The sequence below is a fragment of the Dermacentor silvarum genome, chromosome 6 (genome assembly GCF_013339745.2).
Source record: "Dermacentor silvarum isolate Dsil-2018 chromosome 6, BIME_Dsil_1.4, whole genome shotgun sequence".
Taxonomy (NCBI): Eukaryota; Metazoa; Arthropoda; class Arachnida; order Ixodida; family Ixodidae; genus Dermacentor; species Dermacentor silvarum.
The window spans coordinates 155505176-155533162 of NC_051159.1; the positions used below are offsets into that span (position 1 = coordinate 155505176).

The 27987-nt window shown below is 46.0% G+C and overlaps 1 protein-coding gene across 4 annotated transcripts in view; it reads right to left on the reverse strand.

Moving 5' to 3' along the window:
• Positions 1 to 2021: 2021 nt before the first annotated feature.
• Positions 2022 to 27987, reverse strand: part of LOC119456282 (abl interactor 2) — a 35177-nt gene continuing 9211 nt past the window's right edge. Inside the window, exons 5-10 of one of the 4 annotated variants that reach the window (XM_037717963.2) lie at positions 27190 to 27376; positions 22838 to 22984; positions 16417 to 16833; positions 11258 to 11320; positions 9887 to 10027; positions 3128 to 3256 (exon numbers count right to left, since the gene is read on the reverse strand). In XM_037717963.2, the coding sequence (XP_037573891.1) occupies positions 9888 to 10027; positions 11258 to 11320; positions 16417 to 16833; positions 22838 to 22984; positions 27190 to 27376 (954 nt within the window). In that variant the 3' untranslated portion in view covers positions 3128 to 3256; position 9887. Of the gene's footprint in view, positions 3257 to 9886; positions 10028 to 11257; positions 11396 to 16416; positions 16834 to 22837; positions 22985 to 27189; positions 27377 to 27987 lie in introns of all 4 variants that reach the window. The other 3 variants (XM_037717960.2, XM_037717961.2, XM_037717959.2) reach the window with 3 other exon arrangements.

Genomic DNA, 27987 nt, shown 5'->3' on the forward strand with positions numbered 1-27987 from the left:
CCGGGCAATGCCAAAATTATGTATTTAACTCTTTATTCAACGAACTTGTGCCTAAACAAACAAGGAACCCTTTTCGAACCACCCGCGATTATTTAACGTGCACCTAAATCTAAGTAGACAAGCATTTTCGCATTTCACTCCCATCGACATGTTGCCACCGCGGCAGATCAAACCGGTGACCTTGCATCTGTTCAGCAGCGCAACGCCATACAGCCATTATGCGCGGATCCATAGGGAATGTCCGTAACCAGGCACTATGCAGTGACGCCAGTGCGGTGACGCCACACTGTGGGCGCCGGCGGGAGTGCTGCGCTCCATTAATGTGGCTCCAAATTTGAATCCGAAATGAAATTACAAGCGACCGGCACAGACCTTCCGGTCGGCATCTTGAACTTTTTAAAATATTTGAACATTCGCGCAGCCCTTGAACACACAGAAACAACTTCCGTTATATGCCACCTTTACTAAACAGCAGTCAAATATCGGTAGTGAACCCGCCGTGGTGGCAAACCAAAAAAGTACAGGATGAGGAGTGGTCGTGGGAAAATATTATGCGATGAAGCACTTGCTGTCCGACAGATCCAACTTGATCATTGCTTCTGACAAATGCACAAACTATACATATATACCTTCATATAATAGCCAACAAAGACACCAAGGACAATATATAAGGGAAATTACGCGGTAGCTCAATTGGCAAGAGCATCGCACGCGTAATCCGAAGACGTGCGTTCGTGCCCCACCTGTGACCGCTTGTTTTTCCATCCATTTTCATTAATTTATCATTTTTAAAATTCAATTGATTAGAACTAGTAATTTCCCCTATGCTGTCCTTGGACTTACGAGATTCCGCTTCTTAATCTGGTGTCTTTTTTACTCTCACTTCGGGAGCATTGGTGCTTGGCTACAGCCATAACACATTTTGCAGAGCAGTTTTACAATTACATTTGTGAAAAGAAAGAAAAAACCGACTTACCCTATATTAATCATTCATTAATCTATTTGCCCCATTTATTCCTCATTACAAAATTCAAACAATGTCCAAAAACTAATTTCAGTAATTGAGTTTTGTGGTACGCCTTTTACTTTACTCCTTCTCCAATTTTTTGAAATGTTCCCACTTCTTTTTGTATGGCCGACCGCTACATTATGCATTCCTTTATTGGAATTATGCTTCTATAATTAATCTTTTCGTTCTCTTAATATCACCAGGGCCTTGACTTCTCAACTCTACGGTGGGTTTGATTATACATATATATATATTTTTTGAAAGATGATGCGCATCAACTTGAGTGTCTACAGTTAGAACTATGCAGCACAACTTTGCACCTATGACCAAAATATACAAAACTGTTTACTGAAACAGGAAGCTTGTCATTTTTTCAGTGTTACTGCACCTTGATTAGCAATATACGAAAACTGCATGCCATAATTGATTAAAATCATATGGATTCAGCGCAGGAAATTGTTTCCAAATGGCAAGGTCCCCGTCACTGTTCACGCAGAGGCTGTATACGGACCCCCCCACAATAGGTGGTGTCCAACATTTCTTCGTAACAAAAAAAATCATGAAGGCTAGGCTTTTGTGGGAGCCGCAAACACGTCATAGATGCCATGTTTTAGGCACACCCTATAAATGCCTTGGTCATGGTACAATGCTACAGTGCCACAGAATGCTGCTGGCACATCAGTGCACATTTTGGCTTTGGCAACAGCAAAGGGAACTACCGGGATGGAGTACATTTCCCTTTACAACTGAAGACAGCTAAATAATGCATCACCACATGCAAAGTATAAGGAGGCATGTAGGCATGCATGTACACATGCGCCAGCAAATTACATCCAATTCTCTTTCTCTCGCCTTCCTTCTTGGAAGTCTTGGCAGTACATTTGCATTGCTCTGTCAGTGCCATGGCGTCGATTCTGAGGAAAGTGGCCTTGTTTGTACAGTGCTAGCAGTTCCCAAATCCAAATGTCACCAAAGCCCTAAGCTCAGCATAGAGTAAAATAAAGCCCACACATTACAAAAAACAAGTTTATTGTAATAACAGAGATATAGAACACTACATTTGCATTGGGTTAAGCAAGTGCAATAAATACCTGGCTGTAGGAGCCAGACTCTTGCAACCCTTTCCTCCCTTCTTTACTCACACAATTCATTTGTTCCCAACTCTCAAAGAGGGTGACGGAGGATTACAAATTTGATTTCTTGCTTAAAAATGGCAATGGCCAAAGCATACTCGAAATAAGCAATACTAAAACTTTCCAACACAGGCAGAAGAAAGTGGAATGCTGCTAAAACTCTTCAATGGACTTGTGCACTGAGTTACAGCCTAGTAAGCAAACACAGGTTTATAACTACAGTTAAATGGCTTGCACTTAGTAAAAATGACCACAGTCCATGTAACCTTGCAGTGCATGTTGCGTTCCCCGTAAAAGCACACAACAAAAACCAGAAAACTGCACAATATATGCAATACAGTAAACAAATACATTCTATTTGGCTAATTTGTAAAAGTAAAAACAATTCATAGTCACAACTTGGCACTCCGAACAGTTCATTAGTGTTCAATTCTACGAACCGCTCATTTGTGAATTCATTACACCTGAAGTGGGAGATAACAAAAATGATGCAAGACAATCACCACTATGCATCCAGAATAATGGACAAAACACTTCCTGAGGATTGTGCTCTCCAAACAACCAAGCAAAAAGAGTTAATTCATTGCAGTGGATAAATTGTAACTGATAACTTAGTATGTACATAAAATCCATTAGACATGTTTGATCATCATAAATTACCAATAACTCATATTCAGACAAAAAAAGCATACGCAATTCAACCTAAATATATATTTTTTCAACTTCCTGTTGTGTCTTAATCGTTAAATGTCTCATACCATCGGAATGACCAAATTCAGCACGTTACAGCTGGCCGATGAACAGATAACGGAAGGGTTTCTCGAGACTAAATACGGCACACTGAACCTGGAGTTCATCCTGAATTTCAGAAACAAGCAGTTGCATACAGCTGCCCGAGCCTGCACACAAGGGTGGCGAATTCTGGTGACACATTGCCCCGCTGCTCTTGTTCACATGCAAGGTTCCACGTAGTTTCCTGGAAACAGGCCTGTCACACCATTCATGACGCCTTCGTACCAGCCGTCATCATTCTTCTTGATAACGTAGATTACAGAGTTCTCAGAAAAGGAAAGCTCATCGTCCTTGTCAGCTTCGTAGTCGTATATAGCAACCACTGTAAGAAGGCAAAGAAAAAGAATGGGGATGTTAAGCACAGCAAAAGACTGCACACATTAGCAATAACTAGGGGTGTGCAAATATCAAAAATTTCGAATAGTGCAAAGCAAATACGAATGCTTAGCTTCGAATATTGAATAATGATATGTACATGCATTTATTATCAAGGTGGCTTTTTATTGTTATGCTGGAACATTGCAATTCCATTGTCAATGTTTAAAAAACTAGACTAGTAGGCCGTTATACCAAAACATTGTGTATTTGGCTCATGTTAACTTGGGGAATTTAGTAATTCCCCATAGCTGTGCTCGCCAGCCTGTGCCATATTACACAGCATCAAATGCCCGTGAAATCAAAGGCATTTGACCCTGTGCCGGTCGCCACTCATCGCACTTGCCATCAAGCAAGCAATAAGCTCAGAATTGGGGGTGCACCCTCGCTGTCCGCAAAGCCGTGCCCCTTGCTACTGAGAGGCAGGCTTTCCCGCAAAGTTTGGACTCTATTGGAAAGTGTGCTTTACAGGCGCAATTTCGCTAGCACGAAATCATCACAAAATTCAGCACAATATCACTCCAATATTCTTATATTAAATCGAAACAAATGCCAAGAACTGTGTCTGCTCCAGCACAGCCAGCAATATATTCGATTTGATTCGAATATTCAGTTGGATCCGAATATTCGACCATTCTCAAATCGAATACGAATATTAAAAATACCAATTTCGATAACCTTCAAATATTCACACACCCCTAGCAATAACGCAACAGGTCATGCAATCATCTGCAGCCCTTAACCCTTTAAGGACGACACACACAAATACCCAAGAAAAATGTTTAGTTTTTATCGAAACGTGCAAAACTCATCAAGGTTAAGTATAATATATATATATATATTGCGGAAATATTTTCAGCAATAGGAGAGAAACCCCAGGCAGGAACCTGGAAGTGGGCTTCACCCCAAGACACCCAAGGCTTCCTTTTCAATTTGTGCAGGCAGCTCTCATTATATGTGAACCATAGGTGCACATTTCATTTGCTTTACATCACATGTGTGACACCACTGCAGCTGGATAACTTGCATCAGCCTGTCTCCTCTGACCCTGCTTTCAAAATCCAGTGAGTCGCGTGCCAAACTTCTTCCTCGCCCAGTGTTCCTGCTCTAAACCAACAAATGTTGATTGCTGCCTGTCATTCAGTGTTGGCCGAAGACATTTAACCACCAAGCTTCGTACTCAACACCAAAACTCGGCAAGAAAAAAATGTTTTTCTTCAATAAAGGATTAACTGCTCTACTTATGCCATACAATAGCTGGCGAACTTTCTTGAACCTGCTTGAGTGCTCTTTTACGTGGCACTTCGACAAATCTCAAAAGACCAACATCCGAAACTTCAGTCACCATGTGATTCCTTGCTCCATCTTTCGAATATGAAGTGTGCACCTAATGTTTGTATGGCAGTTATAAAAAGAGCTAACAGTCAAGTTATGAACTTTGTTGGTAACGTTTGCTGGCTTTACGAGTGCGGTTTGGCTACTATATACTGTCTAATCGATAATTCGGACTTTACAGGAACCACCGAAAAGAAAAAAAAAATCTCGAGTTTTAAAGGGGCCCTAGCCACCCCTTGGGCTTGGTGAAATAACGTAGTCCGCGGGTAGCGTTCACTACTGTGAACATCTCAGACAAGTTTTGCTGTCATACGAGGTGTGTGGAGCTCGCAAGCGGAGCGCGAAGTTACCTTTCCCTCTAACGGTCTCTTTTCAACAGATACCACGTTCCACACTCTCTTCTGGACGCTTTATTTCGTAATAAAGTGGATTCCCATATGTGACTGCTATTGGTTGCAGCGGTCGGCTACGTAGTGTAGATACCGTGGCCGCCGCAGGGTGTCGCCACGAGTCCACTGGCTAAGCGCACTCCAGCTCGCTGAGGACAACTGCGTATGGCTTGCACTTAGGGCATCGTACCCACCAAAATCGGAAGTTGTGGTGTCTACGTTAACGTCCAAAATGAAATTTGAACTGTGCACCATAGTGGCATTTAAATGTCGGAAAGTAATGGCCACGCCCCACTCTGCCATAGCCCTTGCAGTGCAAGACATTAAAGGAACGGGAGCACATCGGAAGCCGTGTTTGATTGCTAATAACTCTGCTGAACGCACTGAAATACTTTTTGTGGAAAAGTAGTTCTGAAATAGCCTATTTTCACTTAAAATTCCTTTCTCCACTTCAATAACAAGTGATTCAGGGCCCCTTTAAATAACGGATTCCCCAGAAAATAAGTGACCTTATGTCAGAAGTGGCCAGAAAAGCTTGTCAACATGTCGCTGTGCACATATACACTTGTCTGCAACTTAGGGTGGTATTCTCGAGTGATCACTTTCATGGATACAATCATTTAAAGGAGATTTCGCGTGACTCCCCACTGGGCACGTCAAAGCACATGGCTGACAGCGTTCCTGGCACTGCACAAGCTCCAACTTGAAAAGTGACAAGAACGCTGTCAGCACCATACTTCGACAAATTCTTTTACCATGTCATGCGAAATCTCATGACAGTGATTATTTTGAAATTATTGCCTCTGGTCAATTAGTATTTCGACCAGTGTCATGCTCTGCTACAGATAAACGAAAGCACAGTAAGGCATGTATCGAATCTTCATATCCAGGTAACCTAACAGACGTCGTCCATGCTGTGATAGCCAAATGATCGCATGTTTGTTTGCAACAGTCATTGCCTAGTGGTTCCCTCACTTAATCGCTACTTTCGTCAGCGCAGACATCGAGGGCGGAGGAAGTTGGCGCTACTTGCAACTGCTTGATGATACTATATCAAAGAAGTCGCCCAGGACTAAGTCACAATTTTAAAATGTAATAAAACAGTGGACGTGGGGAACTCTCGCAACAAAGTGCAAATGCTGCCTTTAAAATTTAACAGCTTAGCTTATCGTGTTCTTTGGGTGTGGCTGGTGACTACTGGAATGACGAGGCTTTGCTATTTTTGGTTTTAAGAAGGCAGCAACAACGCAGCAGGCATTGATCAAAAATCAGACTTTCTGCATAGCTTGGTGGCCAAATTAGCACGGGGTTGGGAAGGAGGCAGAGTCCGAATTTTTTAATGGTGTGCCGTTAAGTGTTCGAAAAGAAATTTCGAATGTCACTATACATTAAGTCTATGGGGCCAGTGGCGGTGCCGCGAGGCTGTCCGAATAATCAAGAGTGTCTGAATTATCGGCCGGTAATTGTACATATACCAATAGAGAGGGGGTTTTTGTCTACTTGGGTTGAAACTAATTCTTGATTGCCGACTTGCACTGTAGGGAAGAAAAGTTCCTGATAAAACAGCACAGTTGAAATGGTGCAGTCATGAAAAATGGAGAGAGGGTGGCCCATGATGATACAGCCATTTGAAAGTCTAGTGCAGGTGCAAATGTTTGCAATGAACTCTATAGGACCAGCACACCAAAACAAAAGATGAGGCACGAAAGATCCGACCTGAACTTCCACTGAATATTTCTCTAGACAGAGAAGCGAGTAGCGTACAGGTATGCAAAACTGCACAACATTTCTTGCATAGAAAAACATCTGTTTGCACACATAACTACGCAAGAGTCTATCACGCAGAAGTCATAGTTTGTAGCCATTCTCTCATGATGAGCAAGGGTGACGCGACACTATGTTTACTTTTTTTTACATGACTTCATAGACTTCTCTACATGTCTGCACAGAAAACTTCCACATTATATGAGCACATTCTAACTATGAAACTACGGCATGCTAGACCACCTGCGATGATCAGCAAACGCTGAGCTCTACCAATACATCCAGAGCAGGTTCTTTTTGCTCCGGATTGAAAAGGTTATATTCTAGCGTGATATTGAGCGTGGCTGCGTGTTCTGCTGTTTGTTTCACACCAACTCGCTCTGTGGCGGAGCGTGCTCTTGCTACGCTACGAAGGTATAGATTCAACTGGAAATTCAAGAATGCTTCAGTCACTGTATCAATAGCATGCATTAGACTGCCTCTCATATTTACATCTTCGGTGATAGTGCGCTGCCTAATATCGAGTTGTCATTTGAACACTGAGAACTTCCTTCAATATTTCTGACATTCATAGGTTGGCTAGCCTTTCAGTAGAGTAGACTTCCATTAATGTCACTCCGGTTAATTCGATTTTTTGGTCAATTTGATCCCAACTAAAGGTCCTGGCCGGCGCAGTATGCCTTCGTTCCAAACTTTTGTTATTTCGATACCAAAATTGGCCTTAGCCAAATAATTTAAACTACACAAGTAAGCATGCACACACCTGACCCCTATGATAACCACACTAGCGATCACCTTAGTGGCAGTGTCTGTCTCAGCGGAGTTTAGGGGACAGTGAATGTGTTGAACGCATATGATCTATCGTAGAAAATGCCCATTTTTTGCCTGCCCTAGGAAGATTTTCAAAATTCAAACAATAACCGAAGCTCACCAATGTCCGATTATGGCATTTATCCGGAGAAAATTGGGCCAAAAATTGCCCATGCGGTGCAATTAGATAGAAAACCAAAACGGCCTTCGCGGCTCTCATATGCTTTACCACATAATACGAGTATAATGTGGCAAAGCTGACTTTAGAAAACCAGCCACCATTGAGAAACACATAAGATGCTTGCCCATTTTTCTTGCTAAAAAAAAGGCAGTTTAGATTTGCACTTTGTTTAGGACTTTAATGTCTTTTCTACGTTAGTTTCCTACCTTAAAAACATTGAAAATGAGCGCGTGTTAGATTCGGAGCATGTTAGAATCGGGCAAGTACTGCCAAATGAATCACTAGTGTGTTTTCAAAATTTTTTCACGCATCTTGCTTAATTCAGCCCGCCAGATAATTTGATCAATTTTGTCGGTCCCCTCAGGGTCAAAATAACAGAAGTTGACTGTATTTTAGGAAATAATGTGATCTTGTGGCTACATTTCCAGTTTGGGACCTGGCAAACCTGGTTACATCTGTCACGGGACAGTAGTATTCCGTAAACAGTAGCAATACTGAGTAGCATGTACAAAAGTAGCACACATCTGTGCACTTAATGAAGTCTTCTAACTAAACAATGAATTACTGGTTTGCTTAGACAACACCCTTCACGAAGACATTATAAAGTTGATTACGGACAAACAATATATGTCTCGTTAACATTGTGCAATATTATCCAGCACTTATTGAAGTCAACTGTCCCTCATAGAATATCAAGAATGAAAGTATCAAAATTTGCTTTTACTAAGCATATTAAAAGTAAATATGAATTTCCCACTTATCTAAACACTTTATAAATTATGGAAAGACATTATTTTACTTTACTAGCCTTTTGCTCCTATACAACTTTACACATTCCTGCATTTCTAGCAACTCATAACAAATACAGCATTTGCCATACATACTGTCACACAGTTTCTATGTCATGTTTACACTAGGAGTAAAGAAGCTCCCAGAATGTTTTGTGCAATACTTGTGCAACAACCGACATGTTTATCACTAAAAAGACCAAACACAGAGGAAAATAAAAAGTACAACCACCACCCCTGGCGTTGCTTTTGCCATTGTTTTTGTGTGATAATTTCAGAGGTAAACATGTCCGTAAGCACCAACTAGGCCAGGACTAAGTTCTTCCTACACGCTAGACATTGCAGTCGACTTCCATTAATTCAACCTGGATGGGACCGACGAAATTGATCTAATTATCCAGCAGGTCGAATTGAACGAGATGCACAAAAAATGTCAAAACACAATGCTGATTCATTTGGCAGCATCTGCCCGATTCTAACATGCCCTCGAACCAATGGGCACCCACTTTCTATGCATCCAAAGTAGAAAACTAATGTAGAAATGATATTCAGTCTCCTAAACAAAGTAGAATCTAATGTGCACAATAGCAGCCGATTTTTTTAAGACCAGCTTCACCATTCGGTTTGTAACTCAGCGTCGCCGCAACACATCCGTGTTATGCAGTTAAGCATACGAACACCACGAAGGCGGTTTTTGTTTCGTATCTGATTTCAATGCACAGGGATTGTCAGGCCAATTTTCCTAGGGAGGGTAAAAAAAAAGACAGAAAGAAAAAGTGCCCGTCAGAAATCAGTAAATACTGTAATGAGAAATTGTGAGCTATGGTTACTGCTTGAGGGCAGGCCAAAAATGGGCGTTTTCAAGGGGAGATGCCTCCTCAAAGCGTTCACTGTCCCCTAAGCTCCGCAAAGACGGACGCAGCAGCAGCCACTTAAGGGGCCGGGCCACTTTTGGGGTTACCATAGGGATCAGGCATGTGCGTTCTGGCTGCTTAAGTTTGAATTACCTGGTGAAGGCCAACTTTGGGACCACAGAAATTCGAAAGTCGGGGTCGACGCATGAGCGCTGACCCGGACTTTCGATCAGGATTGCATTAACTGAAAAATCGAATTAACCGGAGCCAAATTAAAGGAGCCAACTGTACAGCCACATTTGCTCGAATCACAGCATTTAAACACTTTGGGTACGCTTTTGCCTTGACCTGCGAAAAAAAAATTCCTCCATGTTCTCTTCAGTGAATTCAGAGCCTCTCTAGTACTGCGCTGTTTGCCTTCTCCCCTAGACTAGTCCAGACGCAAAGTTCACTGACTTCAAGATGGGGGAGTTTGCCAGCCACTCTTCAGCTCGAATGAAGAGGGGTATGAGCATGACACCACTGCTGGCTCTGCTTGGATTTGTCTGTAGGGGGCCCGTCCCGGTGAAAGGTCCAGGACTGCTCGCCGAAGTGGGACTGTGACAAGGGAAGCAAACGAGGCTGTAGCATTCCCCGTCAAAATAGGTTTCCAATGTCGACATTGTCCCTCATTTGCATAGAAAGAAGGGAGTTTGGATCATGGTGGCTACCTCCGCCCAAACCATGACAGATTCTGTACGATTGTCCCAGAAGGCCATAAGACTGGCTTTGTCGGAAAGATGTGAAAGACGACATCAGTGCGGGCACGTGAGTGGTATGAGAGTTGTAGTGGCCTTTACTATAAAAAATATTCTTGGCAGAAGAGATGGTTGCCATGTGGTCATGTACTCCCATTTCGTGGCCCCTACAAAAAATAGTAAACACTTTCATCTTCTTTTTTTCTGAGAATTCTCAGTCGATCCCTTCTTGCAACTTGAAAGACAGCATTTCGAGGTTCTGTCACATCATTCTTCTACCTGTCATTGCAGACACACTGAGCTCCCAAGTCACTGTTGTCAGACTCTTCCATCACTGGTATTCAACAGTCTTTTTCTGCAGTCTTCTGAAGGTCAGGTGAGTTGAAGACATGTTGCCGCAGGGTTGGTCCTTCAGTGTTCCACGCTTGAGAGCCCAACATGCAATCTTGCAAGGGTTCTTAACTTGCAGCGGTCTTAGGGCAAGCATGTCCCGCTTCGCTGAGAAACAGGATTGCAGACTTGCGTAACATTTCTATAAAAGTCTATAAATACACAGGAGCAAGCAGAATAACTAGAAGCGAGGGGCTGAATTTTTTTTCTTTTTAGTTACCACTATACGAAGCCAACAGACAAGGAAGGAAGGAATAGCAGTGGGGAAATTGACCATTCTTATTACTAATTGTAATTTAAAGTAGTAACAAAAAGGAAAATGAAAGTGGATGAGAAAACAACTTGGCACTGATGGGAGCCAAACCCACATCTTCTGTATTACACGTACAATGCTCTACCATTGAGCTACCACGACAGCCTTTCTCCTGTCAACTTTCACAGATATTTGTGCATGAACACAAGTTTAGGCCTGGCAGCGCTAGCCAGCACCACTCATGGCCGTGAGTGGCAACTGCTAAAACATGTGAAACTCCATCCACATGCTTGAAATGGCAAGCTTAAAATTCAAAAGAGAGAGATGGAGAGATTTCAAAATAAAAGAAAGCCAAGTGTTTGTGCAAACTGTGTGACAGCAATTGTGGGGCACTCCGTACAAGTACCACAGTAAAAACAGTGGGGCCATAGCCATGGGAGCACGCACCTTTCTCCAGGTAGGTCTTGGGTACAGAGTCCCGCTGGGCGTCCGGCCGCTGGTGCCCATAGGCTGGTGGGGAAGGCGGAACGTAATTACCAGGGTACAGGGGCTCGGGAGGTGGTGGAGGGGGGAGCGGAGGTGACACTGCGCACACACATACACACACACAAAGAACATTCCAGGCTTGATCAAGGTCGTCCAGGCAGCATGCACCGCACACACTCCTCCGCTGCCTTCCTCAGGTCATGCGGGTCAAGGACAGGGGAGTCTGCAAAACTGCAAATCTGATGGAAATATTAGTCTGGCCAATGCTTCTACATAGTGCTACCTTAAAGTGCTGATCATGGTCACATGCCTCAAGCACACTGCATTCAGAAGCAAGCTGTGCATCTTTCTGAACAAATGTAGTACTACGATGACTAAGACTGACAGTAACCATGCATCACCCCTAATACGCAATTTCAGGCGTTAGTGATGGCACACTGCAAAAGCAAGTTCCAATCTACTTGCATTCAGAATCTTGCGCTAAGAAGGCAAGTTAGCACTTTATTAAAGCAAGCATGAACCACTACACAGTAGTGGCTATTTAAAAATGCAACAATCTTTACAGCAGCTTTTTAGTGCACAAGCAAATAAACAATATTTCCAGTTAGTTTGTTTAGTAGAATTTAAGACTTGCAGCAGTTTAAGGGTTGACACAATGTTAGCAAAATCAAAAAACCATATCACATCTAAATGTCACTTCGAGACGCCACAGCAAACGTGTGCCAGCATCAGCCCTTGCATAAAGCCAGACATTTTTGCGTGCTATTAGGTGCCCGAGTGCTATCGTACAAAATTTGAAATTACCACGCACACTGTGAACCCATGGTAAACATGATGCCTAATTATGAAGAAGGAAGCAGCACAGTTGTCTTTCTTGCAAAGACATTCTTGCACTTTAAAAGCCTAGTAGATACTCTTCAGCACCAAGACTAACAACCAACAACCAAAAGAAAAAGAAAAAAAGCAAGCGCCAACATAGCTACAGACACTTTGCAAAGTCTATAAGCTAAGAAAAATTCACTGCACATAACCATAAGCACTTCCACCTAGTTCACTTACAACAGCATGACCCTTTTTGATTGATAAGGAAACTGCAGAAAAAATCTAGCAGCTAGATACATGTTAACATGAAGTAGGCACTAGTACAGTGTAGACCGCTTATAACATAAGTCGCCGGAGTCGTGAACATCTGCACTTTAAGCGGTACCGCACTATAACCAAAACAATTTATTTCGATAGCAATAGCATGGACGCTCCAGGTGCATTTCTGGTGTTGCCGTGACATTCCGTATAAAGTCCAAGGGCAATAATGTCGTCGCCACGCGCCGTACACTGTATGTGCAAATGAAACCGGGTGAGGGTGAGCCGGCAATCGCGGCTCAATCTCGCGCACACAAAGGAGGAAAGCGGGAAGGAAGCGCGCCGTCTTCCGTCACGCGCGTGGCTCCCGGGGGAGGGAAGGACGCGAGGGGCTTATTCTACTCCGGGCGGCCGTTAGCGTCTACCAGGGCCACTGCATCTTGAAAGTCCTCTGCGACGAGGGTACAGTCCGCCGTGTGCTGTATTTTTGTGGCTTAGTTCGTGTTGATGTGAGACGCAGCATGAAGGTCAATTTGCTCACTGCTGCAGCCGTGCTTCCTCACTATAGCGTTTTGACAGCGAGTTTCGTGGTCATCCAGTGAGAGGTGTTCATGTTTGCTTGAGTGGCAGCAGACGCGCTCCCGCTATCACGTCATTCTGCCCACTCAGCCCGAGGAATGCTGGGATGTGCGGCCGGCTCGGCGGCTGAGAAATAGGAACGGAGCTATTTATGCGCCAGCAACGTTGAAACGCGCCCAATGGCACCAGACACGCCAGCTGCGTCGTGTCGTTGGAGTACAGACGCTGGTTGTTTGCCACCGCTACGTCGTGGAGCTCGACGCACGCATTACGTCGGAGTATATCAGTGGCTTGAGGGGAGCGTTCGTCATCTCGGTTGACTGCCGAACGTCCAGGCAGCCGCACTGTAACCGGTAATTTGTCTCCTGCAACTGCACTATAAGCGATACACGTATACATAGAGTGCTATGGGAAAATTAACAGGAGTCAGAAATAACCGTATTATATCCGGTCCTGCACTATAAGCAGTTACGTTATAAGCGGTCTATACTGTATTAGTATTTCTGCCTGTTCTATCTGACCTAAACTTAATGTCAAAAAGACAACTTCGAGTGCCCTTCAACGTGCATCTTCATGAATACTTGTATACTGGTACATAAGGGACCCAAAAAGCAAGCTTCATTTTCAAAACAACAAGAACTATTAACATATAGGAATGTTTATGATGATAGCCGTCAAAACTTGAAAGCAAATCAGCAATAAAACAATTTTTCAGATAAATGCTCAATTGAACATTACTATATTCGGCATTTGCTCCAGCTCGGCATTCGGCATTCAGAGGTTTCATAGCAGTCGACGTGGCTGCATATGAAAATTTAGAGCGCCTAGTATACCAGTGGTTGAACAGGTTTTCTCACTCTGTTTAATCCGAGCGCTAGTCAATTTAGTAGGAGCGCCAGACAATTTAATACAAGCTCCATTCAACTTAATCCAACTGCCAGTCATTTCAATCCAAGCGCCACTAAATTTAATATAAGAACCACTCTAATCCAAACGCTAGCTAATTTAATCCAAGCATAGCGCCCTTCAAGAACATTTGAATTTCATGGCAACCGAAATGTTTCTAAGATATTGGGGAATGATATTTTTCTTCAACATAAAAGGGCAAGGTGGAGACCAATAGCGTTCCTCCCACGAGACTAATGACAGCCTTTGGATACTTTTGTTCTTCCCGTTTCTCAGCGGCTCAGACGACAAATTCTCATAGACAATTGCAAAGAAATGTCAGCATTGGATCATTAAGGTATGAGGCCACAAATAGAACAACATTTTTTTTTAATCAGCAGCCCAGATTATAGCAGCTATTTTCTCTGATAAGGCATGTTTTACTTAGCTTATCCCACTATTTAAAGTACAAAAAAAAAAAGGGTTGATGCCTCACCATCTCGGCACACCTTCTCTTTACACACACAACAGATTAACAAAAACAAGGCGCGTGGGCTGCATATGTGCTCAGCCACACTGACAGCCATGCGCAGCGACAGCCGCGCTAGAAAAGGAGTAACTTATAATGAACCTTCAACTGAATCCTTAACTTATAATCTGCCAGTATGCACCATACGGTAAACCCTTGTTATAATGAAGCCGCTTTACCCGAAATTTTTTGCACTCTACTGACCAAAACGCATGCATTTTATATCGGATTACTCAATGCATACCAATAAGCTGCTCCGCTTAAAGCGAACTGTCAAGGGGCGGGATTCATGGCCACTCCTCTTTTCCGCACGGGCCTTTCCTCACCACTCGACCCTCTCAGTTTGTTCTTTCCGACTGTGGCAATTGCACTGCGCAGCCCACTGATAGCAATCACTGGATCTAAGATCACTGCGATCAAAAGCGACTGTCGTGGAGCCGGCGCAAGTAAAAAAAAAAAAAAAAAAATAGGCACAGCCAGCAGCGCGCAGACACTCACACGCTTGTTTAAACGGCGCAAGCACAACCCCCGCGACTCCGCTCGACAAACGGGAAGATGTGGACCCTCTCCGTCGGCACACCCTTTTCTTACACGCTGCACCTGCGCATTATCAGCGGCAAGCTGCTATGGCGCAGTGGCTGTGGCATTGTGGAAGTAGTGTGCAACGGAGTCACCTTCTGCATGCCTGGCCCTACACAAAAACTCTATTAGCTCCCTCCCACAGCTTCCACAAAGGGGCCAATCACGACTGAGAAATTCTATCTCAATCTGGCTCGATCGCAATCGAAAATGCACCGCATGACACCCGTATTAGACTTCCCGGGGCTGTGCTATTTCAGCTCTACTTTTATAGCTTTTATGGAGCAGTTGCTTTTATCGAATTACAGTTAACGACCGATTTTCCGGATGCCCGAATTTTCGGGCATACCTGATAATTCGGACGCAGCAGCACCGCCATGTACCCCATAGAGTCAGTGTATTAAGATGTCTGAAATTTCGGACGCAAAAAACCTTCGCCGTCCGATTTTTCAGACTTTTTGCAATGACTGCAGGTCCAAAACGGCATTAATAGCAGCCACCACCACCGCCATTGCAATTATCTAGCCTCCTCGAACCGGCGCTCTCGCACGCAGATGCACTGGCTGCCATAGCCACTACCGCAGCAACGCTAAGCCTAGCTACTTTGGCGTTCGCTACCAAGCTTCTTTCTGTTCGGTGCCGTGTTTTTCATTGAAAGAATTCGCCGCTGTTATCAATGGCGCCGACTCCGCCTTTGTAATCCTCACCAATGTCTTGGAAACACGGAAAGCACGGCGCGTTGCATAATGCCTGTCCCCAAAAGTCAGCTTTGCCTGAATACAGCAGTGTTACGCAGTGAAACATATCAAGAGTGGAAAGGGGCAAGTGTCACGGTACACGGTATGTATGCTTCACTTATACACACGTGCACCCGCCGTCGCCTATCACAGTATGAGCTACGATACACCTAAGTGTACTGACAGGCCTACAGAGCTATTTCAGATGTGCCTGTGGCGATTTGAGCCCTTGGGGGCAATAAAAAGCATGGATTCGTTTTTTCGGATGTTTCCGCGGCCCCTGGGTAGTCTGAAAAATTGGACGTTGACTGTACCGCCTGTATTAAATTTTTTGTAGTGCCCACTTCGTCATAATGAGGGTTTACTGGACCTATGTGATTACAACTCGAGAAAGCGTTTCCTTTTCTTTAAAGCCGAATTGTGGCTCATCACATCTGGCTCAACCACCAGTATGGCTGGACTTTGTAGGGTGGACTATCACACCAACAATGAGCTTGCTGCCAATGAGTTGCTCTTGTTGTCTAAGAGGCCCGCCGGCTGTATTAGTACAGATGATATTTATAGTACTTAAGAATTTCGTCAGGTATTCTGAACAATTACTGTGGAGTCCTGCTTGTTCCTTTCAACAATATGTCCGAGCATGGGACATCACTTTTATTGCCTCGTTCATCCAAAGCAACAATCTTTTTTCAAAGTAAACAGATGAACCCTTACTGTCCTTTCACACTTACCATTCCCGTGACGTTCATACTCTGCAGTAGGTACAATGCCTCCAGTCATTATGTGCGGTGGAGGAGGCTCCGGAAGCCTGTCTGTAAGGCTCGAGGTCATGGGGTCGCTTGGTGGTGGCGGCTGGTGAGCAGGGGCCATGCTACCATAGTGCTGGCTCTGCAGCATTGAGGTTGGGACCATGGATGTGGGCACCTTGGCCATTTGGTGGCCCATGGCACCCACCGACATTGCACCCGGTGCCGCTGGATTCTGGGCCATCGGGTGAACAACACTCCCCGGTGCTATGGCCACCATTGAGTTCTGGGCAACACCAGCTTGCATTGCCGGGTTCTGTGCAATACCCGACTGCTGCTGTTGCTGCCCCATGTGACTGGGGTGGTTCAAGGTGTGGTGGGGCATTGAGTGGTGGTGATGGCCTGAGGGGAAGAGATGAGATTAAGCTGTCAGTACAGCCCAAACCAGCACAGCACATGCTCTTTTGTCAAATGTCTACAGTCGAACTTAAATACAGTAAATTATCGTTAATTTGCACCTCTTTAATTACAACTTTTGCATAATTCGAACTGCCTGTCGCGGTCTGGCCACGCAGCATAGGTAAACCAACTCGTTATTTCACATGCACATCGGCTCCTCCATCATTAATTCGAACTGCACGCCACCAAACTAAGCACCGCCACACGATCAAAAAAAAAACAAAAAAAAAAAACCCAATAAGTGTTCATGACAATAGTGCTTGCCAAAAATAGAAAGAAAAACAGAAAAAGTGCCGTCCCCTGGAGAGCTTTGTCAGCCAAGGAAGAGCGTGCATGGCCTTCAAGACGAGAGGATAGAGCGCTCGCTTCCAATCTTGGAGGCCATACAGCGACCACTGGAAGCCAAGCCTGGCCAAGCCAGCGGAAAATCCAACATGGCGGCCTCCATGATTAGGTAACGTGGCTCAGAACGAGCGATTTAGTCCAGAAAATCAAACTTTGGGGCCTAAATTTGCCCGAAAAATCAATTGCAAGATTGCATTAGCACTATGGGAACACTGGCGGCGCATATATGAAGTCTGGAATATTCTTCAAGTCCGAAAAATCCGTCGGCTACTGTAATGGAGGCGCTCGGTGCCGCGCGCGCCTATTTTCAACTTTAAGGTGGGTGAAGATGCAGCTCTGCGTCACTTTCGCGCTTTGGAAGACAAACTGATGACCATCGCTTTCAGAAAAGAAGCAAGAAGAGATCACAGATTATTTTAATCAATAAATATTTTGAGTTACAAGTGCTTTCTAGCCACCCATTCTCAATTCTGGCCGTTTTTCAATTACTTTCGTTAGTTCGAATTTGGTTTAATTCAAACTCCTTAAGCGCCCCCTGTGAAATTAGAATTACTAACTTTTACCGTATATGGTGATTTGTTGATTTAAATAAAGACACATACCACATGCATTGCCCATTTTCTACCGTCTTCATTATTTTGTCACTAAGGTGACTATAGCTTTGTGGTCGCTATGGTAGACGGCCATGCTGTAACGATGCTTGAGCAGGAAAGGGCACAAAGGCGGTGGGAGGAGTCAGCAGCCTCCTGCTGCCCATTCCCACTTCTGCTCAAGCCGACATTCTTCGTAGGCATGCTATTCTTCGGACCGCACAATACGAGGCCTCCCCGTTACACGGCCGGAATGCAACTGAGATAATGTGCCTATGCAGTGCGCGACGTCACCAGCCAAAGAGACACACCCATTGGCTATTAAACGCAGCTGGGGCACACAGGCGATACGCTTTTTAGGCTTGTGCGAATAGTAATATTTTGGGTCGAAGCGAATTCGAAGCGAATAGTCCTTGGGGTCGAATACTTTCAAAGCGAATTTGAATAGTTGTTGAGGTTGCAACATACAAAGGCATCACAGAGAATCCTGTGATAACGTATCTCAACCAATAAAAATTGTGATGTATATAGACTAGTTGTAGAAGATGCTCCCTTCTACACAGATAACCTACAACACACACACATGCATAAAACATCACAGACAATCATTTGGTAATATATTTCAAGTAAAAAAATAATGGCATATAGACTAGCAGCTCCACAGGCAGTAAAGAAGGTGCCACCTTCTAGTAAGGCTACATCACACACAGAAAAAAAAAAAAAAAGATTGATAACATGTTTCAATAAAAATATCACAACTCTACATGCAAGTAAAAGGTGTCCCCTTCTACAGTTAATACAATGAAAGTCAGAAATTCTCATGCAGAACAACTAGTTGCTCCACATGCTGGGGAAGGAGGTGCTCCCTTCTGCAGGTTACAATGGCACCCGCTGTCAAAAATAACCTTTTACTTGTTCTCTGGGTTGCTGGCACTGAAAGGTACCTGCGGGCTACCCTTACAAGGGACGGGTGAAGGTGGCTGCCTTTGCTCTTCCACCAATCGAGTGGGTCCTCACAGCGAGGAAGGAGGGGAGCTCTCGGGTAGCTCACAACATCATCTTTGATGGAAGGGCCGGACTTCATAGAACCATCTGATGCAAAGCTTGCAAAGCTACCTAAACCTGTATCACTCTCACTTGATGTTTCACAGCATACAACTTGCAGTGTTCCCTCTGCTGCTATGGTGAGAACAGCGCAGGCCCACTTCTTGTCTACCTTTTCCGTATAGCAGGCATCCTTAAATCTTGGATCTAGCAACATCGCTAGGGCTGTATGCTCAGATGTCTTGACACCAGGAAACCTTGCTTTGATGCTGCGTGCCAGACTTGAAGCAATTGCCGATGACTCATCTGATTGAGCTGCGTGCCGAGCAAGTATAATGCCAGTGCACTCCAGCAATGGAATGACTTGGGACGTGGGATATGTATCCCTAGATAGCTCTGTTGTAGCTTGAGCCACAACAGAGTTCTGGATCCAGTACCTTCACAGCGGCAGTCATCAGCTTCCATTCAGCTGCAGTGAGGTTATTGACTGCATCACAATCCGAAAGCTCAACGGTGATCGGTTTGAGAAGCTTGAGCAGCCTAGTCATCTGATGCTCGCTATTCCAACGCGTCGAAACATCTTGCAACACTTCCAGAGAATTCAGCTGCATTTCCCTTAGTACTTTCATAAGGTGTGACCGAGCCTTTGAGCTTTTCTTATAGCGACCAACGATAGCCCTGTCCTTCGTGCACAGTTGGGAAAATCCAGTTTCATCCCGCTTGACATCACTCACGCACAACTGCAGCGTGTGCCCGAAACATTTCATGCCTATCCACGGTGGCTGCAGTGAAATTTCTTCCATTATCTGTAACAATGTACACTGGCACAGTACCTGGATCGGGAAGTGCCCACTCCTCCATCACGCTTTTTAGAAACAGCACCAAGTTACCAGCTGTGTGAGCATCTGCCGTTTCTGTACTTGCCAGTGCGTGCACATGCAGTTGAAATGAGCTGTCCATGACGTGGCATGTTACCGACAAGTAGCTTTCATTAGCACGTGATGTCCAACTGTCCGTTATTATTGAAATGGCCTCTACTCTGTCAATCACCGCCTGAAGGCTGTTTATCAAGTTTTGCTTCTTCAAAGGGTAGAGCTCGGGAATTATTGCTCGGGAAAACGTATGCGATGGCACGATGTACTCGGGCATAGCAGCGTTCATAACGGCAACAAAGCCCGGCGAATATTCGAAGCGCTCGAATATTCGCACTAGCATGCTTTTGCTTTGTATCACGGCTACGGCGTTTTTGGTCTACGCGCTCGGTCTACGCACGCAGCGATCCGCTGTAAACTAGCGAACGTGCCTATGCAGTACGTGACGTCACCAGCCAAAGAGACATACCCAATGGCTATTAAATGCAGCTGGGGCATACCGGCGATACGCTTTTGCTTTGTATCGAGGCTACTGCATTTTTGGTCTACGCGCTCGGTATACGCACGCAGCGATTCGCTGTAAACTCGCAAACGTGCCTATGCAGTACGTGACATCACCAGCCAAAGACCCATGGCTATTAAACGCAGCTGGGGCACACCAGCAAAACGCTTTTGCTTTGTATCGAGGCTACGTCATTTTTGATATACGTGCTCTATCTCCACACGCAGCGATCCACTAGAAACTAGCGTATAACAGCTCCACCGTAAAACTAAACTTTACATCCCTGGCTCAGATTCTGCGGCGGCAAAAACCTCATTTTGTGTGGGGTGGTCAGAAAATTGTGTAGCCGGAGTCCAAATTTGAGTGACAATTACCGTTCCCATTCCACATTTCGGATGTGGTGCACATGCAAAATAGATTTGAAACGTCACATGCATGACACTGGTCATTAATCAATGCAGATTTACCAATAGGGCACACAAGCGAGTGATAAAATGTTTAATGAAACTGATAAGCTACATGTTGAACAGACCATATGACTTAATCATGCGAAAGCATTACACAGCTCATGAGGCGAAAAATACAGCTCTTGCATGACCACACGATGGTCGAAAAAGGCTACGAACCCTCCACTTTTGGTGCGAGTCAAAACCACAACCTTTGATGTTAAGTCAAAGTTAAGGCACTCGAATCCACGACCTTGCGTTATGCGCACCTTGTGACGAACACCGTTGCTCATGTGACGTCACGCCACTTCTGTCGACGTGGCCGCTCGAGTCACGTGACTCCGCCAGTGGCGCCAGCGGTTTCTGCTGATGAGCCCACAGCTCATCAGCATCAGAGGGTGTATTACAGGTTGTATGTGAGAGAATTTCTTGTAGCATGCTCCCAAGTTACTCTGCACTGACATTAGACTATGAAGTGTTAAGTCTGGAATCGCACTGGTGTTTTCACTGTTGTGTATCGTCCGCCTGGTGGTGACATTGAGAGTTCTTTCACATTTTTGGAAGGGTTGTTGTGCTTTGTGTGCACAAATGATGACCTATGACTTGTCATCGGCAGTTATTTCAATATTAACCTTTTACTAAATACGCCGAAGTTTCTTGCAGCCAAGTTACAATGTACAGTATAGACCACTTATAACGTAACCGCTTATAGTGCAGGACCGGATATAGTGCGGTCTTTTCAGACTACCGTTAATTTTCTCATAGCACTCCATGTATACACGTATCGCTTATAGTGCAGTTGCGGGAAACGAAATACTGGTTACAGTGCGGCTGCCTGGGAGTACAGAAGTCAGCGGAGATGGCGAACGCTTCCCTCAAACGGACGAAGTGGAGGAGAAGGGCACGTGGTGCAAACGAACAGCCAGTGAGGCTGAAACTAGAACCTTAAGTGCGAGTCATGAAATATCACGGCGCGCATAGCGAGCGAGCGCCACGAAACTGCCAACGCTCGCTTCACGATAACGGCAGTAAACGAAACTTCAGGGAGCGGGCGGTGCCGGGACATCACGGCGAAGGGCGCATGCGGGGACTGTGGAATGTGAGGGAGGAGGGCGGCAGGGAAGCGGATTTCGCCTCGACAACTCCGCCGCTTCGGTGGCTCCCCTCGCCCTCCCTCGTAGCTCCCTCACTTTCGACTGTCACCGTGCGCGCCCGCCGCAGTGCACGCGCCGCCGCTCCAGCCGGCCCGGCGCCAGCTCGCCGAAGTTTCGTTTTCTGCCGTTATCGGGAAGCGGGCGTTTGCCAGTGTGGGCAGTTTCGTTGGCCGGCTTGAGACAGCGCCGCTGTTTCCCTCTGTGCCGTAGCTGCAGCGTGCAAGGAAGCATAAAGGAGAAAGAAGGGTTCACTACCATTTTCTATATGTGGCTACGGTAGCGTGGCTCAGACGTCGGCACGTACACGCATGTTCCGGCGCAACGCAGAATCAGCGACCTTGCCATTTGAGAGAGGGTGAAATTTCCTCCGCGTTTTTTTTTTCCTTTCTTTTATTTTTTTTCGTTTGCGCGCGACATTGAGGGGTCTCCCCTAAGCTTCTACTCTATGGCGGTGCCGGAGCAATGCCGGTCGGAGGCGCCGCCGCGTGATTTGGTTAGAATTAAAGAGATTTGACTGTAAATTGAATGCAAATGTTCTAGCCGCATTCCTCAACTGTCGCATATGCGTGGTGGCTCGGTGCACATGTTTTGCATATGTGCGGGCCTTGAAAATTGTTGCTTTGGTTATAGTGCGGTACCGCTTAGAGTACGGATATTCGCGACTCCGGCGACTTACGTTATAAGCGGTCTACACTGTACTACCAAACACACCCACACTCCCATGACACTGAAATGGATTGCTTAGGCTTGGATTCCAGGGCTTTATGCTAGCTAACGCGTGACTATGGCTTTGTGGTCGCCACTGAACATGCACATCCCACTAAATTTCGCAACTTAATTCAATAAGTGTTTTGGCGCAGGTTGGCAAAGCTTGGCAGTTTAGCTCAAGATGGTGCAATTGGCGCAGCACTTCTATCCTTGCTGCAGTTAATGAGGCAACGCGACAAGTGCAAAAACGAAAATGAAGGCGCACCTACAGACTTGCCCAACTTACCCATGGTGTGTTGACTCATGGGGTGCACCATGCCCACTTGAGGCTGACTGGCCAGTGCTGGAGGAGGTGTCATCTGGGACGGGGGCAATGAACTTTGGTGGCTGGACCCATGATGGCCATGCGCTGGCAGTGTGGAGTAGCCACTCCCTGGAAGAGCAGGTGAACATTTGGGAATGAACAGGAATTCAATGAGTGCTGCACAAATGTCCTCTTAAAGGGGCCCTGAACCACATTTTGTTGAAGTGGAGAAAGGCATTTGAAGTGAAAATAGGCTATTTCGGAAATAGTTTGCCACAAGAAGTACTTCAATATGTTCAGCAGAAGTGGAGTTATTGGCAATCAAGCACGGCCTCCGCTGTGCTCCCGTTCCTTCCTCAATGCCTTGCACTGCGAAGCCTATGGCGGAGTGGAGCGAGGTCACAACGCCCCGCCTTCTAAATGTCATCGCGGCGTGCAGTTCAAACTTCATTTGGATACTAATGTAGACACCAAGACTTCCAATTTTGGTGCCTACGACGTGCTAAACGTAAGCCAAATGTGGTTGTCCTCAGCAAGTCGCAGGGAGCTTAGCCAGTGGACTCGTGGTGGCACGCCGCAGTGGCTGCGGTATCTACGCTACGTAGCCGATCGCAGCTACCAATAGCAGCTGCGTATGAAAATCCGCTTTATTATTTGTACAGTAAAAGCTCGATGATATGATCACGGCTAATACGAATTTCCGGATGATACGAATTTTTCTGTGGTCCCGGCCGAGCCCCATTACTTTGCAACGTGCTAGAGAACGGTTGTTACGAATCGATTTTCAGCCTGCGTCGGTTGATACGAATAAACGCCGCCTCACCGACGGCCGCGAAAGAGAACAGCGCGCAGTCACGCGCTTTCTCTCCTTCTCTTTTGGTGCGGAGGCGCGGCGCCGGACAGCGCGGACTCCGCGACTGGGTGCGAAGAGTTTGAAGCGGTGGCGCTTTTGGTGCTTTTGTACTTTTCCTCCTTTTCTGCGAGCCGTCAGATGGAGTGGCTGCTGCGCTTCGGGCCGCGTTCTTCGTGTTTGCGCCATTTTGCCTAGTCGCAGCGAGCTATGTCTCGCAAGCGGAAAGCACTCTCCTTTAAAGAGAAATTAGACATTCTTCGAAAGGTCGATGAGGATCCCAAGAGGAAACGGACGGAGTTGGCTAAGGAGCTAGGCCTCGCAACGTCAACACTGAGCATAATTGTTGCACAGCGAGACTATCATGAAAATTGTGCTTTCGTTCAACGTCAACGCGAAGCAAGCGAATTCGAACACGCTTATTTCGAACATACCGCGCACCGACAATGCTCTTAGCAGCGCGCCAAATCACGCGGCGGCGCCTCCGACCGGCATTGCTCCGACACCGCCATAGAGCAAAAGCTCAGGAGAGACCCCTCAATGCCGCGCGCGAAGGAACGAAAAAAAAAAAAAAAGAACCCGCGGCAGAAATTTCCTTCTCTCTCAAATTGCAAGGTCGCCGTTTCTGCATCGCGCCGGAACAAGCGTGTACGTGCCGACTAGAGTGTTCTAGACAACCGTATTCTAGCACACACTAGTGCCGACGTCTCAGCCACGCGGATAAAATGGCAGTGAACCCTTCTCCTCTATTTTCTAGTCACATGTTGACCTTGCACGCTGTGGCAGCAGCGCAGAGGGAAGCAGCGGCGGAGGCACAGTCGGGCCAACGAAACTGCCACGCCCGCAAACGCTCGCTTCCCGATAACGGCAGAAAACGAAACTTCCGGGGGCGGCTAAAATAAGCTGGCGCCAGCACGGCGGCGCGCGCGCACGGAGATGTGCGCACGGAGTCGAAGGTGAGAGAGCTACGAGGGAGTTGAGATGGAGGGCGAGGGGAGCCACCGAAGCGGCGGAGTTGACGCGGCCAAATCCGCTTCTCTGCCGCCCTCCTCCCTCACCTTCGACGGTCTCCGCGCGCACCCGTGTGCCGGTGCCGCCCACTCGCTCCCTGAAGCTTCGTTTTCTGTCGTTATCGGGAAGCGACCGTTAGCCGGCGTGGGCAGTTTCGTGGCCCGCGCTTGCTATGCGCTTGCGCGCCGCGATATTTCACGACTCGCACTGTTCGTGCATCGTGCTATGGTGCACGAATACTTCAAAAATACGTCCTTTTAATTCGAACAAATTTTCGGGCCCCTTTTCGAATTATCGAGATTCTACAGTAGTTTTAATTGTGGTTCGATGATACGAATTTCGGCTAATACGAATATTTTTCGTGACCCCGTGAGATTCGTATCATCGAGCGTTTACTGTATTTAGGAAATAAGGAACACTTTTTTAATGAGGTGCGTTTTTTACATTGTCAAATTCTTTAAATGTTCTATATCGAATTACTCGATATATCGAACTAATTCCAGTTTTTTTGCGAGTTCGATATATGCGGGTTTGACTGTATCACATTCGCATTGTTGTGACGAGAAACCAGCTTATTTACCAAGGCAGGCACTGCACACATGCAGAGAAGCTGCTAGCACATGCATCAGTGGTATCACCTGTTCAGACCGGTTTGAGCACTAAATTCGAAAAATGGGAGCTTTGGCCTTCATTTTTTTATTGCGATAGCAATTATATGGACACTTCAACCGGATTTCTGCCGTCGCCGTGAGGTTCCCTATAGATAAAATCTTCGCCGCGCGCCGTATGCCCGAGCGGAAGCGTGCGGGGACGCGCGCTATCACGGAGAGCGAATGCACTCAATCTCCCACGCGCAAGCACGGAAGCGGGAAGCCAGCGCCGGAGGGAGCGAGGCGGGGGGCGCCACTTCTACTCTGCCAACAACCGCGCTCGTCGCTCGCCCGCGCCACTCTTATCTCCACATGGCTCTGACCGTTATGCGCCGTGCATTCGCCGCTCAGTTTCCGTTGAAGCGATAGCCCACACGTACCTTCGCCACTGCGGCGTATGCGCTTGCTGCCAGCGTTTTGACAGTCGTTGTCTGCAGTCATTCAGTGTGATCTATTCATGTTTGTTTGTGCGCGCTCACACCACGCTTGTTCATTCAGTTAGTAATAGTCGGGCCACATTTTCCAACGCACGCTACACATGCAATGCTGCCTGGATCGACAGTGCAGCGCTACAGGTGTGTCCCTTCGCACGCGCTGCCCATGGGAAGCGCTTCTCATCAACACCACCGTTTCACACGCGCCTTCTCGTGGTCATCGAGTCTCTCTTCATGTCGGTCTACTTACGCCGCAGCACACCTGCTTACTTAATCAGCTCATGTTTACTACAATTCATATTGCTACCAAAGCCGCTCACCTTACTTCGTACGGTGTTGCTGTGTTGCTATCGTATTCATTGCTTCGCCCTTAGGGCGAAACTGTGACATTTTTTCTGCTAGTAATCAAGCATTTTACATCAAATTCTGAGTCAGTCTAAACAAATTTATTGTTGCTCTTCACTATTCCTTCAAGCTTGGTGAGCTATCTTTTATAATGTGGGACATTTCATAGAATGTACAGGTTTAAAACTGTATCGTTTACTAAAACCAGCTCAAAATTGAAAAAGCACAGCTCCTCTCAGACTGAATGGCCAAATCATTAGCTAATGTTCTATTTAAACGACACCGATTTACCTGAAGCTTCTGGATCAACAGAGGCCACACAAAAGATAAAAGACAGTGTTTATTGCTAAATTCAACGTAATAGTGCACGCACCATTAGCTGAATGTGAGGAACGATTCAAATTTTTGGGCTTACGTTCCAAAACTGCACAGTGGGCTTATGAGGGATGCTGCAGTGGCAGCTCCAGATTAATTTCTTCCCCTTGGGGTTCATCAACATGCACCTAATATACTGTATTTTTGCTGATATAACCCGCGACAAATATGCAAAAAATTTAACAGGAATGTCCGGGTGCAGCTTATGTGCAAGTTTCACCTTGAAGAGTGGCTTCTCTCATAGGGAACCCCACCCTCTCCGCACCCTAGCGTGCTGAAGCTCCCCTCTCCCCTCCATGGTGACCCATTCTCCTGCTCTTTACGCAGGAGCTGCTGGCCGAAGATACGACGTGAAGGGGTCATGCATTCGTGAACGGAGACTTTTTGCAAGGATTTTAGTGTTGTATGCAGTTATTCTCGTGGATTATATGTGCGCATTTTTCTTCTTTCCGGGCTGTTATAATTTGGGTTGCAGCTTATACGTGGTGGCGTGTTATACGCAGAGAAATACGGTAACTACACAAGCACTTTTGCATTCAGCCCCTACCGAAATGCGGCCGCCACAACCGGGAATCAAAAGTACAACCGTGTGGTTGGCAGCAGAACACCACAGCCACCGGGCCAAGTGATAATGAGAATTAAGCCACCTGGCGTGCTCAGTATACCAACCTCTCCGAGGGTGGCCGAGGGGGTAGTTGGCAGCATAGTTGCTAGGCACCTGTGGTGGGGCAATCGGTGGTGCAGGTGTACGGTACTCTCGAGAGCCACGTGTCAGAGACCCTACGGTGACCCCTCGGTTTGCTTGAGGTGGCGTTGGCGGCTTTGTTGTTGGTGCTGGTCCGGCATTCATCAGAGCCTGTAACAGAAGGACCGTTGAAGGATGTTGCAAACGTGTAGCACTGTCACCAGACATTCTTAGCACATTGGTGCCTGCTTTTGGCGAAAAAAGAGCACACTGGTAACAGTTAGTAGTAAGCTGAACATACAGGTAAACTTCAATACATCAAAATTTGCTATGTAATGCGTACACTTTTCACAATTTAACCCGCACAGAACACCCCATATTTTCACTTTTACGAAGTCAATTTCACCAGAGTTTTGAGCATTAGAAAATTTTGTTTCAACAGTGAAACAAGACTGAGACATCAGACAGATGTTAAACTGCACTGCAATTAGTCAAGGGAAGTAAGATACACTGTAGATGCTTCTCGGAAAGCCTGCACGTCACCAGCTATGCCATCTACCAGGATACCAGTGTGCATAGCTTGTACAATGCAGTGCTGTGCGATGACACTGCACAAGTGTCGGTGCAAATTATTGCACAAAGATCCAGCAAGCTTTGAGATATAAACACAGCTAAAGGGAGATGAATGTGTAAAAGGCAGAGGTAAGTAAAGAAAGGCTGGAAGACTAGCAGGGAAGGTTGATAGAAAAGACCTGTTACAGTCAGGAAAGAGAGACATTAAA